Source organism: Cyprinodon variegatus, unplaced genomic scaffold (assembly GCF_000732505.1).
Source record: "Cyprinodon variegatus isolate N-32 unplaced genomic scaffold, C_variegatus-1.0 Scaffold505, whole genome shotgun sequence".
In the NCBI taxonomy this organism is placed as follows: domain Eukaryota; kingdom Metazoa; phylum Chordata; class Actinopteri; order Cyprinodontiformes; family Cyprinodontidae; genus Cyprinodon; species Cyprinodon variegatus.
Window position 1 is genome coordinate 391,590 of NW_015150958.1, and position 13,283 is coordinate 404,872.

The 13,283-nt window shown below is 35.2% G+C and overlaps 1 protein-coding gene across 4 annotated transcripts; it reads left to right on the forward strand.

The window, feature by feature from the left end:
* The first annotated feature begins 1,556 nt into the window (after positions 1 to 1,556).
* LOC107094773 (interleukin-17 receptor C-like) lies at positions 1,557 to 13,002 on the forward strand. Of its 4 annotated transcripts, none has more exons than XM_015390608.1 (17): positions 1,557 to 1,677; positions 1,762 to 1,857; positions 1,960 to 2,033; positions 2,313 to 2,650; positions 2,973 to 3,168; positions 4,963 to 5,069; positions 5,171 to 5,279; positions 5,490 to 5,534; positions 5,649 to 5,767; positions 7,374 to 7,430; positions 7,534 to 7,594; positions 7,695 to 7,924; positions 8,244 to 8,297; positions 8,397 to 8,448; positions 8,585 to 8,680; positions 9,037 to 9,075; positions 9,156 to 13,002. In XM_015390608.1, the coding sequence occupies exons 4-17, from the start codon at positions 2,543 to 2,545 to the stop codon at positions 9,695 to 9,697; spliced, it is 1,815 nt and encodes a 604-aa protein (XP_015246094.1). In that variant the 5' UTR covers positions 1,557 to 1,677; positions 1,762 to 1,857; positions 1,960 to 2,033; positions 2,313 to 2,542; the 3' UTR covers positions 9,698 to 13,002. The 4 variants fall into 4 exon arrangements, with proteins under 4 accessions (XP_015246094.1, XP_015246091.1, XP_015246092.1 ...); XM_015390605.1 differs by having other exon boundaries at positions 2,973 to 3,192; positions 9,156 to 13,001; XM_015390606.1 differs by having other exon boundaries at positions 1,642 to 1,671; positions 2,973 to 3,192; positions 9,156 to 13,001.
* The last annotated feature ends 281 nt before the right edge of the window (positions 13,003 to 13,283 follow it).

A 13,283-nucleotide genomic window follows, 5' to 3' on the forward strand; every position in this document is an offset into this window, starting at 1 on the left:
CTGTATTTTGTGTTTGGACTTTGCTTCTGTTGCCTTGGATTGGCATTAAATCAGCAAAAACTCCTCTCTGCCTCCTTCCGTCTCTGTATTCGGGTTCTCCTCACACCTCCACACAACCTAACAGAAACCATTATTCCCACTGATGCAGCTACCAAAATAAATGTTATAAGAAAGCAGGTTATCATGGGCTATCCTGCACGAAGAATGACAAGTCAGACTTAACTATATTTTTTCTCTTTTGTGTCTATTTTTGATACCATTGTGCTTGCACCTTGTCTGATTTTGAGTCAAGGGGTAATTGCTGTGGAAGGCTGCTCTTAAAATCCTATTTTGCTTTTGTTGATTGTTGAAATACATTTAGCTGTTTGCCATTCTTGTGGTCCCTTTATTATATGCTATACTGTTTCTGGTTGATACTAGCCTGCAAGGACGACCCTGGATGATTTTCTTATTTCTCATATTTGCATGTATCAAAATAAAAGAAACATTTAAAGTAAGTGGCACTATGTTTTTTTTTAAATATAAAAATGAAACATCTTAAACTAATCCCATTGAAAGAAAAAAAACAGAAGTTTAACTACAACCTTGATTAATATTGCAACCCTTGATAAAGTCAACAACACAGGCAGTGTGAAAGCTTTTGTGTAATTTAGAGCTAGTGTCCTACAGTTTGCTGTTAAGATAGCCTTCATCAGTGTTGAACAGTGTAATCTACAAAGAATGCATGAAATGTAACTCTTAACCACAATTAGCAAGCAAGCAATCTATGCTGAAGGCAAAAAATAAAAGTGAAGGCAGCTTAATGTCTCGTTTGTTCTTAATTACTGCACTAAGGCCAGCCACTCAAATCCCCTTACTTAAAGATATTTTAATGTTTGGATGCTTTAACAATGCCATACAGGACTTCTCTGCAGACTCCATTCCAGAGAAACACAGATACATACAGAATCAGCAAACATCTATGCACACATTCATACATAAGGTCTCAATAAAACACCTTAAAAAAAACATTCAGAAGCAGGAACTTGAATAAAAATGACTGGTGAAAATCTAAAACTATTTTCAATTCGTGGTCTGACATGAGAGAGTTAGAAAAAAAATATTTGGACTATTTTGCAGTCAAGGTAGAGGAATAGGAAACCCTTCATTAAAATCTTCAGAAAGGTGTTGGACAAATAGCAAGAGTCTGGTGAAGAGAAGTTGTTATTTTTAATTTCAAAGATCTTATTTTTAAGATGGTAATAACATTTGTTATTTATAAATCTGGTAATATGAAAATCCTGGTCAGATCAACCCACATCCCCCACAATTCAAATGTCTAGAAACATGCACACTATTACATTATTATAATCTACATGACACATCATTAGTTTCCTTGTCCACCATTCCTGAGAGGAGAAAAAGGGTTGTCTTCTAACTTAAAGTGGTCAAACCAGTTAAGCTTCTCCTGCAGACATGCACCACAGTGTAACCTTCGACACACTCCACACTGAATGAACCGCCCCATACAGTTATATGGGGCCAAAGGTATGTTGCCTCTTAAGAATGAGGATGAGAAACTTGTTTGTCAGGAAACGGTTTATACAAAGACAAGAGTATACACCATCCACTGCTCACACAATCCACCTATGGGAAGCAAGTTATCTGAGTGCCTCTGTCGTGACAGAGAAGGTACAGGTACTGTAGGAGCTTTTTTTTTGTTATTTTCTCTTTACTATAAAAAAGAGACTTTTGTACTTTAACCTGTGTCATTTGTTGCAGTTACTCTGTATTTATATAGAGTCCAAACAGGAAGTTTCAGGATTATGTGAGGCTCAATCAGAGACAGGTAGAGGAACAGAGAGCTGAGGGAGAGAGGTGAGAGAGAAATGAGGTGGGGCATATACTGAGTCAGGGCACTGACGTGCTCTGTTGTGCAGATTTTTTATGAGTCATTAACTCGCTGCCTACTTTTACAAGGTGTGATACGCTTTGACGGATAGTGGAAATAAAAAGCTTGGTGACGCTTTAACAGCCATAGATTCCTCAACACAGTAAGTAATCAAGAAATAATTTAAATAAGATTTTTGATTTGATTATAAGTGGTAGTGAAACATGTTTATTGCTTAAATCTTTCTTTTGTTTTTCCCAATCAATCCTGCTAACTTTTGGGAAGACCTGTTTAGGTTCTGTGTCTTTAAATAAACTTAACGGATGAATTACAAACTTCCTAAATTTAAAAGTTATTGTAGGAAACCAACCTAATCTGATCTGTATACTTTTGAGTGTCCCTCAAAAATAATTGTAGCCTAATATATTTCTCTTTTTACCAGGCCATAAACAGAGGAAAAAACCCAGGAAACAGCCTCTCTCTGTTTGTCTCTGTTGGCTGCTTCCATAGCAACTTCTGTCGTGATAACACCAAGTTAATTTCTAAAACACACACCAAAAAAAAAAAAAAAAGAACATCACAAAGAGAGCAACAATGCACCTTCCTCCCGAGGCGGCTGGAAAGGATTCTGTGTAGAAATATACTGTAGAACTCCTGTAGATCTGATGAACAATGTTTCTTCTCAAATGGCCCGTTTGGTGCATTTACTTCATTCTGTGCTCTTCATCCTCTGGCTTGGAGATCATAGAACATCACAGCGATGCAGTCATTTGCCAACAGGTATTGTATGATATACTGCTTGGTTGCGCTCAAAATTACATTTCAGTGGGATGAAATACTGTTTTTACTTTAATGTCTTGCAGCTTTTAATTTCCTTCTACTGTAAGCTTTGCAGTGTTGACTTTTAATTTCCCTTGGCGGAGGTCACATGTTACATTGATGAAATTAAATGAAAAACTGATTGTGAGATATGGCCATCCACCAGTTTGTTGAAGCTTGGGAGTGTTGTAGACAGAACAAAAAATATTTGCTGTCTGTTTAATTCTTTTCAAAAAAAAAAAAAACATAAAATGTCTCTTCTTCTGAACTTTCTGCTTTTAAGGCATTCTCTGACTGCACCATCAAGGATGGTGTGTATAATCCAGGGGACACTGTGGATATTCAGTTTGAACCATCTTTCAAGCTCTGCTGTGAGGCCAGAGGAAATTGTACGCTTTGTCTTTTCATAGACACAGAGGTCAGCATTCCTACGGAGGTGGAAAATGAAAGCCACTCTGGCGATGATGAGGAAGAATACAGTGAGAACACAAGGAATGAAAAGTGTAAGATTTTTTTTAAATCCAGTTCTTTTTTTTCTAAGCTGCAAGCATATTTATCTTTGTTGTTGTAATAGTAACAGTAATAACCTATATATGATTTTGAGTCAAGTTACACCATTCTCTTTAATCATAATATTAACAATATCATATTATCTACTGCATTTCCAAATTTCATCAATATTAATGTGTGCTATACTAGTTTTTAAATAGTTTTTCAAAGATCCAATAGACAACTGCACACCAACAACATTATTGCTATATTTGTTTCACATTTATTTTATTGTCCCAATTATACAAAAAAAAATTCTCTTACACACTTTCTACTTTTTTAAACACATTTAACTCACATCACCTCAACTCCCTGCCACTTCTAGAAACAGTCATCAATAAATCAACGCAGAAGAAAATTGAAATTGATCAAGTAGAGAACAAATTCTGGAGACACTCTTGCCTTTGATATATCTGCCAGATAACAGCTGCTTTCCACAATTTACACGCAAGAGCAAAGTGTTAGTATTACAATTAAAAGTGGCTCTGCCAGTCAGGTCTGAACTTTTCTTCATCACTGAAGGGATGCACATATTGGCATCCTGTTCAAGTTTGCCTTTCACGGTTTAATCATTGTTCACAACGAAAAAATATTTACACAGGCATGTGGATGTGAAAGGTATGCATAGGCTACTTTTAATGATTCTTCAGAAAGTTGGATGAACTCTTTCCTCAACAGACTGCAACAAATTTAAGGCTAGCTAAGTTGGCTGTATGCAGTTTGCTAATATGAATGAAGATAATGATTGCAAAAAAGTCAAAACTGCTAAGCAAAAACAATTCAAGCTCCAGATCAGAAAAAAAAAAAAAAACTGGAAAAATCTTCAGCTAAAGGAAGGAGACCTAAGAGCCTGCAGAGAAGATTATACAATGTTTTTGAATACGTTTCCCGGAGCATAAATACATCTTAAACTTTAAGGACAGCAGCTGGAAAGGACCAGGATGGAGAGCCACTGAATTACCGTGTTGCAAAACAAATTTTGGCTTTATATGATTCAGAGGCTGATATTTTCAATTAGAGAACTCAATTTTATCTCAACCACAGTCATTAGGATGGCCAGAGAGATCCAACAAAACTATAGAAATCTCACTGTCATCAAGCTGCAAATAGAAGTGGTCCCCAAATCTCTTTAAAAGACAGTTATTTTTTAAGTTTCTTTACACACCTTTACCAGAGAGGGCAATTGTCAAAGACCCCACCCAAGTTTTAAGATAACCGTTTTCTGAGATCACTTACACTGCAAAAAATCAAAATCTAAGTAAGTCATTTTTTTTACTAATGCATTTTTTCTTAAACTGAGCATGTAAGTGAGACACATTGCTAAGGGTAAGCCAAGAACATTTATATTCCAAGTAAGAAAGAAACAATGTATGTCTCTTATTTGAAAAAAGGAGTATTAAAAAATGCTTACAATGTCTTGAATCAGACAACAAAATAAAACAAAAAGATCCTGAAGACATCCAGTTCTCAATCTCAGCCAAATGATCTAGTCTATGTATAATTTCATAGGTAAAAACATAGCAGAGGAATAAAGCTCAGCTGGCTTGAGTTTTGTTTTGTAGGTCAGAGGCAGTAAGTTGCATAAAAAGACACTCTCTCTGTCCTACACTGTGCTCAAGTAAACCTTTAAAAGTGATGCAAGTTTTACACAAGCTTTATTTGAATATATCAATCATTCCAATGCTGATTCAGTCCAAGTATAACTTCATGCTCTGTTTTTACAGCGTCTGTGACAATATGCTACCAGCAAGCAGCCAGCACTGTGCCAATATGCAAGAAGGTGGAGTTTACTGTTAATTACCCAATTCTTACTCACCAGAACAAGAGCAAGGTACTGTACCATAAATTTCCATGAACTTTGTAATCCTGCTAAGTGTTTGATCACACCCAGGTACATAATTTCAAACATGTTTCACCATCTTATCTTAACAGATTTCAATGGTGATCACAGATGAATTCCATTTTAGCAGCAAATTATCTGTTTATCCCAACAAATTAAATTCCCCAAAGAAAGAAGTTGTTGCTCCTTCAGAGGAAAAAGGTAATTTGTGCTTTAATTGCAGTTCTATCTCAGCTTACATCAAGGTGTAGCAGAAACATCAGATTTTTCTGTTGCAGTCTGTAGCAATGCCTGCCAGGGCATTGCTTCACTGAGAAGTCTCAGTTGCATAACACGAAACCAAGTTATCCCTTTTAAGCAGCAGGTCACTACATGTGCATCTACATCATACAAATCCCTGTCTGTTCGCAGTGTGTTCCCAGAAGCTTAGGCAGAAATATATACCCGTGTGTCCAGGTAAGCAAAAAGAAAAGCAAATACCTTGGGCAATTGTGGATTTTTGTGTGTTATATGTCTGTGTACAGTATATCTTTAGAAAATATGACAATAGTTATTTTTCCTTTTTTTCAGTTCAGAAATTCCTCATCAATCATGTTTTAAAGGAAAATCACATTGAGCTGCAGATTGAGGGCAACAACAAGTCCCCTCCCTCTCTGTGTGTCAAATACGAGGAGAACGGACACTGCCGGGTTAGTGCTACTCCTGAGAAACTGCCCCTTGAGAGAAAAGGATAAGTTAATCAGAGAAATGCAATGAGAGAAAATTAAATGTTTAAGGAATATTAGCTTACATATTCTCAAGAATATATACAAGCAAATATGTATCAATTCACAATAAGAAGAATATAAAAAAAAACAAAGTTAAAACTTTTATGCTACATATTTCTGTTTTAGACATGCACACATTTTAATGTTGCCTTTTCTGTTCATTTCTTCTAGATTAGATAGTGATCTATTATCACATGATAAAACAAGATCAATCTGATAAACTCTTGAGCCACCATAGTGTTAAGCATAAAATATGAGAAATTTTATTTGTAAACTCGCGAAGACAACTCAAAAGCATCTTTACTGTCTTTGCAAAATAAGTCAGTAATTGTTGTTTTATGTTAGTTGCATGGGTGTGAAATCATTTGTTGTTAGATTAGGGAATTGTTCTTTTAAAAAACTGCTGAACAAGAAGGAGTTTTGTGGTACAGTAAAGCTCTGACTGATGATTATGAAGCTATTGAAGTAGTTTCTAAAGTAAATTTTTCAGCTCCTTGCAAACGACAATAACTACTAGTTAAAAAGACCAACAAATTTCTGAAAATATATCTTTAGCTAGATTTAACTAAATTAATGATTGTTTTTAATAATTCATGTTTGTTTTTTTCAAATACACTCACATCAGTGGCTTTATACAAAGTCTTCGACAAATAACAAAAGGTGAAAGGTTTAGGAGAATTGTTTACCTTTCAGCCAATAACAGCTGTCTGATTAGAACGTCTAATGCTGCAATATGTATCATGGACTTAGACAACTTTGATTGTCATTTTGTATACACAGATTCTATACAAAAAAGTGCATCAGTGATCAAAAGTAAACAGGGTGGGAGAAAAAAAACATGTTGAAAAAATGCATTGATATGGAAGTTCAGAGAATATATATATGGTACAAATAAGCACTTTGGTGTTATCAGTGTGATGCAGAAATTGTTACATGATTTTGAGTTTTTTTAAACAGTTCAACAGTCTGAAATCTGATATTGAGCTGCATAGAAATGTATATTATTTCTGCTTTATCTAATTCATTATCTACAGTACCTTCAGAATTAGCATTACCCCTTCTACCTTTTTACATTGTGTGATACTACAAACCTGATTGTATTTTATTCATAATTTCTCTAAAAAGATCAACACAAAGTAGCCTATTACACAACTGTCATGAGGAAGGAAAAACATGGATACATAGCTTTTTTTTTTTGTTTGTTTCTTTGTTTTTTGTGAATAAAATCTGAAAGGTGCGGTGTGCATATTTTTTAACCCCCTAATTCGACACATTGTGAAACCTTTTTTTAGTATTACAGCTATAAGACTTTCAGGGTGACCCCTAGTGTGAAAGCTCAGGTTTAGTCAGACTGGATGTATGGTATTTGTTATTATAAAGTATAGCTGCTTTGCAATTGATCCTTTTCAATACCCCAGAATGTATTTTAATAGTTGTTAACAAATTACCAATACATTCTGCATTCCTGTTGTAACCATGTCAACACCAACAACTTTAATTTGCATCATTTTGTTCTTTTTTTAAATAGAGGCTGACCCAGACCATCATTCATCTGTCCTCCATTGCCCCGTGCATGTGCATACAGGTTATCACACTTTTCTCTTTAGAAAAAACAAATTCCAATTTTTTTTTTTGTTTGTTTTTTGTTTTTTTTTTCATTTATGATGAAACATATTTGTGATGATTAGGCATGGGATGAAGATGATTTGGGACCTTGGCGCACTCAAACGTGCCCCTTTAACAAAACAGGTAACATAAATTGCATTGAAATGTGTCTCATTCCTGCAACAACAATGTCGGATAAGTAATCTATAATGTATACAATCTATTTACTTCTTCTTGTTTTAAGGATTGCCATCTGAATTAAAACACTTGATGTGGAAGAATATATCTGTGAATGTGCGTCTGAGTAAAATATTCGACGGGAGCTCAGTACTTTTATGGAACCTTACTGCCCCCTGCAGGCTGACTGGTGAAGTGTCGCTCTGTTATAAAGCAAGCATCTGCAAGGGGGGAAATAAGGAAAGGCAGGCCATTAATGCTGTGAGCAAATGGAGACAGAACAGCAAGGACGTTTGGGTAAGAAGGGCCTAACTACTGTTCTGCAATTATCTGAATATGTTTGTCTTTCTTTGAAATACAAATGATGCTCTCCCAAATGCAGTCATGATTAAGTTATTTTATCTCTACCATTGTTATGGAGTTGATAAACTACTTTTAGTACCTATTTTTTTTTAATATAATTCTACATATATTGTTGCAAGGGTCATGTTTATTTAACTGAATGCTCTGTAAAACTTCAAATTTTTAGAAAAGTTGGTAATCTGGTAATGCAAAAGTCTGGATTGGTATAAATGTGTACAGGATCAGTGATAGGTGTCCTTTCTGTCTCATTTAGGAAACACAAGGTGCATTTGAAAATGTTGATGAATGGATATCTCAGTGTGTGATGGTAAAATGTTTTCACCAGTTCTTCATTCATATATCTGTGTACAACAAACTTGCAAAGTTTTTGCTGATAATGTCACAATTCTTTTATTAATATCTCCAGGTGAAAATAAAAGGAGCACAGCAGGAATTTGGTCCATTCTGTGCTTTTGACAGTAAGTTGGAAATGGTTAGGTGTTATATATGTTGTCATACTTTTTATGCAGTTTGAAAGGATACATTTTTTTTTCTCAGAAAATAAATTTTTAAGTGTTTCATAATCATTTTTTGGGGGGGTTGTATTTTTTGCAGCTGGTAGATTCCGCTGGACCCTCCTGGTTGTTGGTGTTATGCTTCTTGTTTCTCTAACTGGACTAATGATTTATTTTCTTCGTGATTATGTAAAAAGTAAGTTTCCATTTTCTTTTAACCTCTCATGTTATAAGGAAACTCTTTGGTTATTTGGGGTTACTCTTTATTTTAAAATATTGCAAAAAATAATGTCCAGAAAAACGTAAAGATGGTCTAACTTATCAGCAGTATAATAGTTTACTATGTCCTTATAAAACATTGACTGGTTTATTATTGCAAATTATACAAAACCTACTTTCAGTCTGAAAGTCTCATCATCAACCACATAATGTTTATTAGAAATCTCCGCATCACACTTTCTGAAGCGTCAAATATGATACAAACAATAAAAATAAATTGTCAATCTGCTAAACTGCCAGGTATATTTACTGTGACATCTCTGACTTTTATAGAATGGGCATGGAGCTGGCGACACGGTGGATTTGTAAAGAGTAAGTTTTTTTACATGTAAAACTTTACATTTATAATAATTCAAGACATTTCTGAATTTGGTTTTCTTTTCATCTTCAAGTTGGCAAAAAGGGGCATGTGGTGCTGCTCAGCCCCCCAGACGTGGATAAATCAGTTTCAGAATCAATTTGTCAGCTGGGTACTCAGCTCTGCAGCCAAGGGTTCAGTGTGTCTGTGGACCAGTGGTGCAGGAGGGATCAATGCACAATGGGACCTTTGCCATGGCTCTACTCCCAACTGCAGAAGCTGGACACTATGGGTGGTCGAATTCTGCTTGTTCTAAACCAGAAAGCCCTTGAAAAAACCGAAGAGTGGACCCTCCTGAACCAAGACAGAGAAGTAGGGGATCAACAACAGACAAGGTCGACTTATTCTGATCTATTTACAGCTTCGCTGTTCATCATTCAAGCCCACAAGAGGCTGGGCACGGCGGCTGATCGCTTTGTTCTGGTGAAAGTTGACTCTCCACAGAGACAGACTCACAGCAGTGACAGGAGGCTTCCAGAGTTGCTTCAAGGTCTCCCTTTATTTTGGCTCCCGTCTCAGAGCCACTCACTCGCAGCTGAGCTGACTGTGGTAGAGACAAACATGGAGGCAAGGTAAAAGACACAGAAAGGTTGGAAGGGGGAGACTTGAAACGGATTAATATGAAGACCATAATACTAAACATTTACAAATAATGATTTTAAACAAATATTTGTGAGCCTAAAAGAATGTAAATATTGCTACAGAACAGGGTGGGCATGAAGGAGATTGTCATCTGGACTGAATATGAGATAAAAGAAGAATCTTTAAGTGCTAATCTTTTCTAAATTACATTACAGCTTAGAACTCTATATGCAAGGGTCTGATGACAAATTTAAAGTAGATACTTGTATTGAAAAAGTCTTGTTTTGTTATAAATCCAGACTGGTTGATCAAAGTAATGGCTAGTCTGACAGAGTCCCAAACCAATTTAGACTTTGGCTATCTTAAATTAATTATAATTTTTAAACTCCAAATCAGTTTAAGCAATTGATAAATCTTTCAAATTTAATTACTGGCATTGGCCAGTTATTTGTAGAAAAGCACATATTCTAATACAATTGTAAAAGTTGAGAAGTGCGCCACAAAATGGGTACAGAAAAAAAAAATTATAAAAGGTAACGTGGTGTAAAAGTAGTATTTACTGCTCTACTTTTATATAAGACAGCTTGAGTGGAAAAGCTTTATCCGTATTTAGTACATTTCACACAGGAAAATTATGACAATAAGCTGAAATAATTAGGGTTACCAAAAATGTTATGATGACGTTTCAAAATTAGATTTTTTTTTTCCAGAACAGCCCCTTTTGTTCTTGGCTCCTCTAGGGGGAGCTGTTAGCTTCATCTTCTAGGACTATTTCACACTTTTGCTAAATGGATTGCTATTATTTTCTCCAGTTTACAGGCTTTTAACAGAACCTACTTCATTATCATGAACTGGGCCTTTAATTATATGTTTATAATTCAGTAAATATAATGGAAAGGCTGGCCTTGCTTTTATTCCTTTGCTGGAAATCTGAAAGTGTCTTTTGAAGTGAGGAAAGTGCAGAAATTTTAAATACATTTGAATAACAGTGTAGTAATTCAATTATGTATAAAAAGCAAGATTGTAATAAATAAAATGTATTTTTACTGTACATAAATTGTAAATATATATTTTTTTAACTTAATTTTGGTCTATAACCTTAAAAGTTATAAAATGACCTGACAACTCATTTTCCAAATAAATAGCATCAATATGACTAGTTTATCTTTAAGATGAAAATTTTTTTAACTTACATGTTTAAAATGAGCACCCTAAGCCTGAGTGGATTAGGTACTAATACTAGATATTTTTAAGGCAATCCAGGGGGGCGGTGATAAGAAATACGGCTGCTGATCAGAGGCCCCGCTCTGATAGGTAGTTTGGTGGCAGTTTACCTTCAAATAGATCATGTCTAAAAGGTGGATCCGTCCAAGAAGGTAAACAGTCATAAAATACGCTTTTATTGACTGTGAATGTTGCTTTAGTATCAGTTTTTCTGTAAATTAATATTTGTCTTTATTTTGCTATTTTAAGTGATGCACTATCCAGTAGTCATATACTTGTTCTTTGAGTTTATTTAAAATGTTTTATCCAGTTTCCATGTTGTGCCAAAGGCTACTGTTTTATATTATCTTGTTGAACTTTTGCTTTGTTTATTGTTTACAAGTAATGTATTTATAATTGAAGGCTTACTGTAAGACTGGAAAGAGTCAGGGAAGCCTGCAATGCCAACGCGTATTTTAATATTCTAAAAAGTATTGGTACTGATTGATTTGATTGATCTTCTGTACTTTATAGCCTAGACTCTTCATAACCTTCTTTTCAGACACTAAATAAACCCCACTTCAATAGATCAAATATATGAATTCCCTGTGTAAAACACATTATTTACAGTAAATAAATTGTCTTCAAGCCTATATTTTCATTTTTTATGATTTTTTTCACTTAAAGATAACAAGAAATTAAAGATTACAATAATAAATTGGATTAAAAAAGTTAAAATAGTTCATTTTAAAGGGCATTTTTAATTCGTTGAGCAAAAATAACTGTGATAATATTCTAACAAGCCCACTTTAGACTCGAAATCCTGAGGGGTCCATATGCACATGGTGGCTGGGTGTTAACTCTGGGGGTTTGTCATCAATGTTGAACCTTTACCATGCATAATGTAGAGAGATATTATCAGATGACAAATTTAAGCTGATGTAGATAAATTTGTGTAAAAATTAGCTACACACCAAATTCCTGGAAATAACATATTTAAAGAGAGTGTTCCTTTGTTTCATGACTGTTATGCAACTTTAAAATGGAATTCTGATGTTGAAACAGCAGGAAAGAAAATACTCAGTTCCCCTGAAATATGACATGGCAATTTTAAATATTTAATTAAATTTTGAACTTTATTGATCTCACATTGGAGAAATTGAGCTCTGCATTTAACCCATCCACTTGGGACCAAGAGTGGCAGTCTGTGGGAGTGGGGCTCAAACCCATAACCTCAGGATTCCAAGCTCTATTCACTGAACACTAGTCCGCCACTCCCCTCTGAACATGAAGTATGGTTCAATAATAGTCATATTGAATCTATGTCATTTACAAATGATAGAATAGTTTCTTGATCTCATATTTAGACTGTATTAAAAGTAGAACTTGTTTTTGAAACTCACAGGTGCCCTCACATCTAAATCCTCCTTGTTGTTAAACAACTACTAGAAACTGAATTATCTTGATTTGATAGGTAAATTGTCTGCATTTATACGGCACCTTTCAGGTAAGGTTACTCCAAAGCTCTTTACATTACATCTAGTCATTCACCCACTGATGGTGGAAAGCTATACAGGCACCCAGGGGCACGCTGACGGAAGCGAGGCTGCTGTATACAGACATCACCAGGCCCTTGGATCACCATCAGTAGGCAGTGTAGCGATATGTCTTGCCCAAAACACAACAGCAAAGACAGATTGAGCTGGGGTTTGAACCACTGGCCCACATGTTACAAGACATTGTCATGATATTCTGGTGCCAGCACTTTACTGCAGAAGTTGAATGCAATCCATGTGCATATGTGGGTTCTGCTCCAAAGTCTGAGTATATTCCTAAAATCTGAGTATCATCAAATTATCGTCCGATAATTTGTTCTCTTTACTCGTTTATTAGGTTTTGTGTGAGATGGTGGTTCTTGTTTTAGTTTGGTAATCTTATTGCTCTTATTGTTTTCATCATGCTTTCCCTGTAACACCTACGGTAGTGGCCATTCATAATTTCTCCACTTTCCTTGATGGCTGCTTGGCTAGTCCTAAACAATTCATTTTTAAGGATCTAAAATATTCTTTCTGTCATGATTTGTGGACATTAAGATCTAAAGAGAAGCGTTATCTTCTGCTCAGACCCTGTAATTCTGTGAAAGGGTTGAGTCAAAGTAAAAAAATATACACGCCCATGAGAAGGCCAGTGGCTGGAATCTGACTGGGAAGGGACATTTTGAATTGCTGCTACTGTTAGTTTTTTTTTTTCAACTTTTAGAGTTGATTTGATCATGTTTAGTTTTGTTATTAAAATTAAGCTTGTCCCCCTTGTATTTAATGGCATTTTGCCATTCACATAAGTTGACCCTACCATTTATTTAGTAAATATGTAGGCC

What these genes read in the sequence shown, in the direction of transcription:
- LOC107094773 (XM_015390605.1), top strand. Translation starts at nt 2,543, where the DNA reads ATGTTTCTTCTCAAATGGCCCGTTTGGTGCATTTACTTCATTCTGTGC. An exon ending in ATGCAGTCATTTGCCAACAG is followed by an intron (nt 2,651 to 2,972) that starts GTATTGTATGAT and finishes TCTGCTTTTAAG; the next exon opens with GCATTCTCTGACTGCACCAT. An exon ending in AGGAGAACGGACACTGCCGG is followed by an intron (nt 5,768 to 7,373) that starts GTTAGTGCTACT and finishes TTTTTTAAATAG; the next exon opens with AGGCTGACCCAGACCATCAT.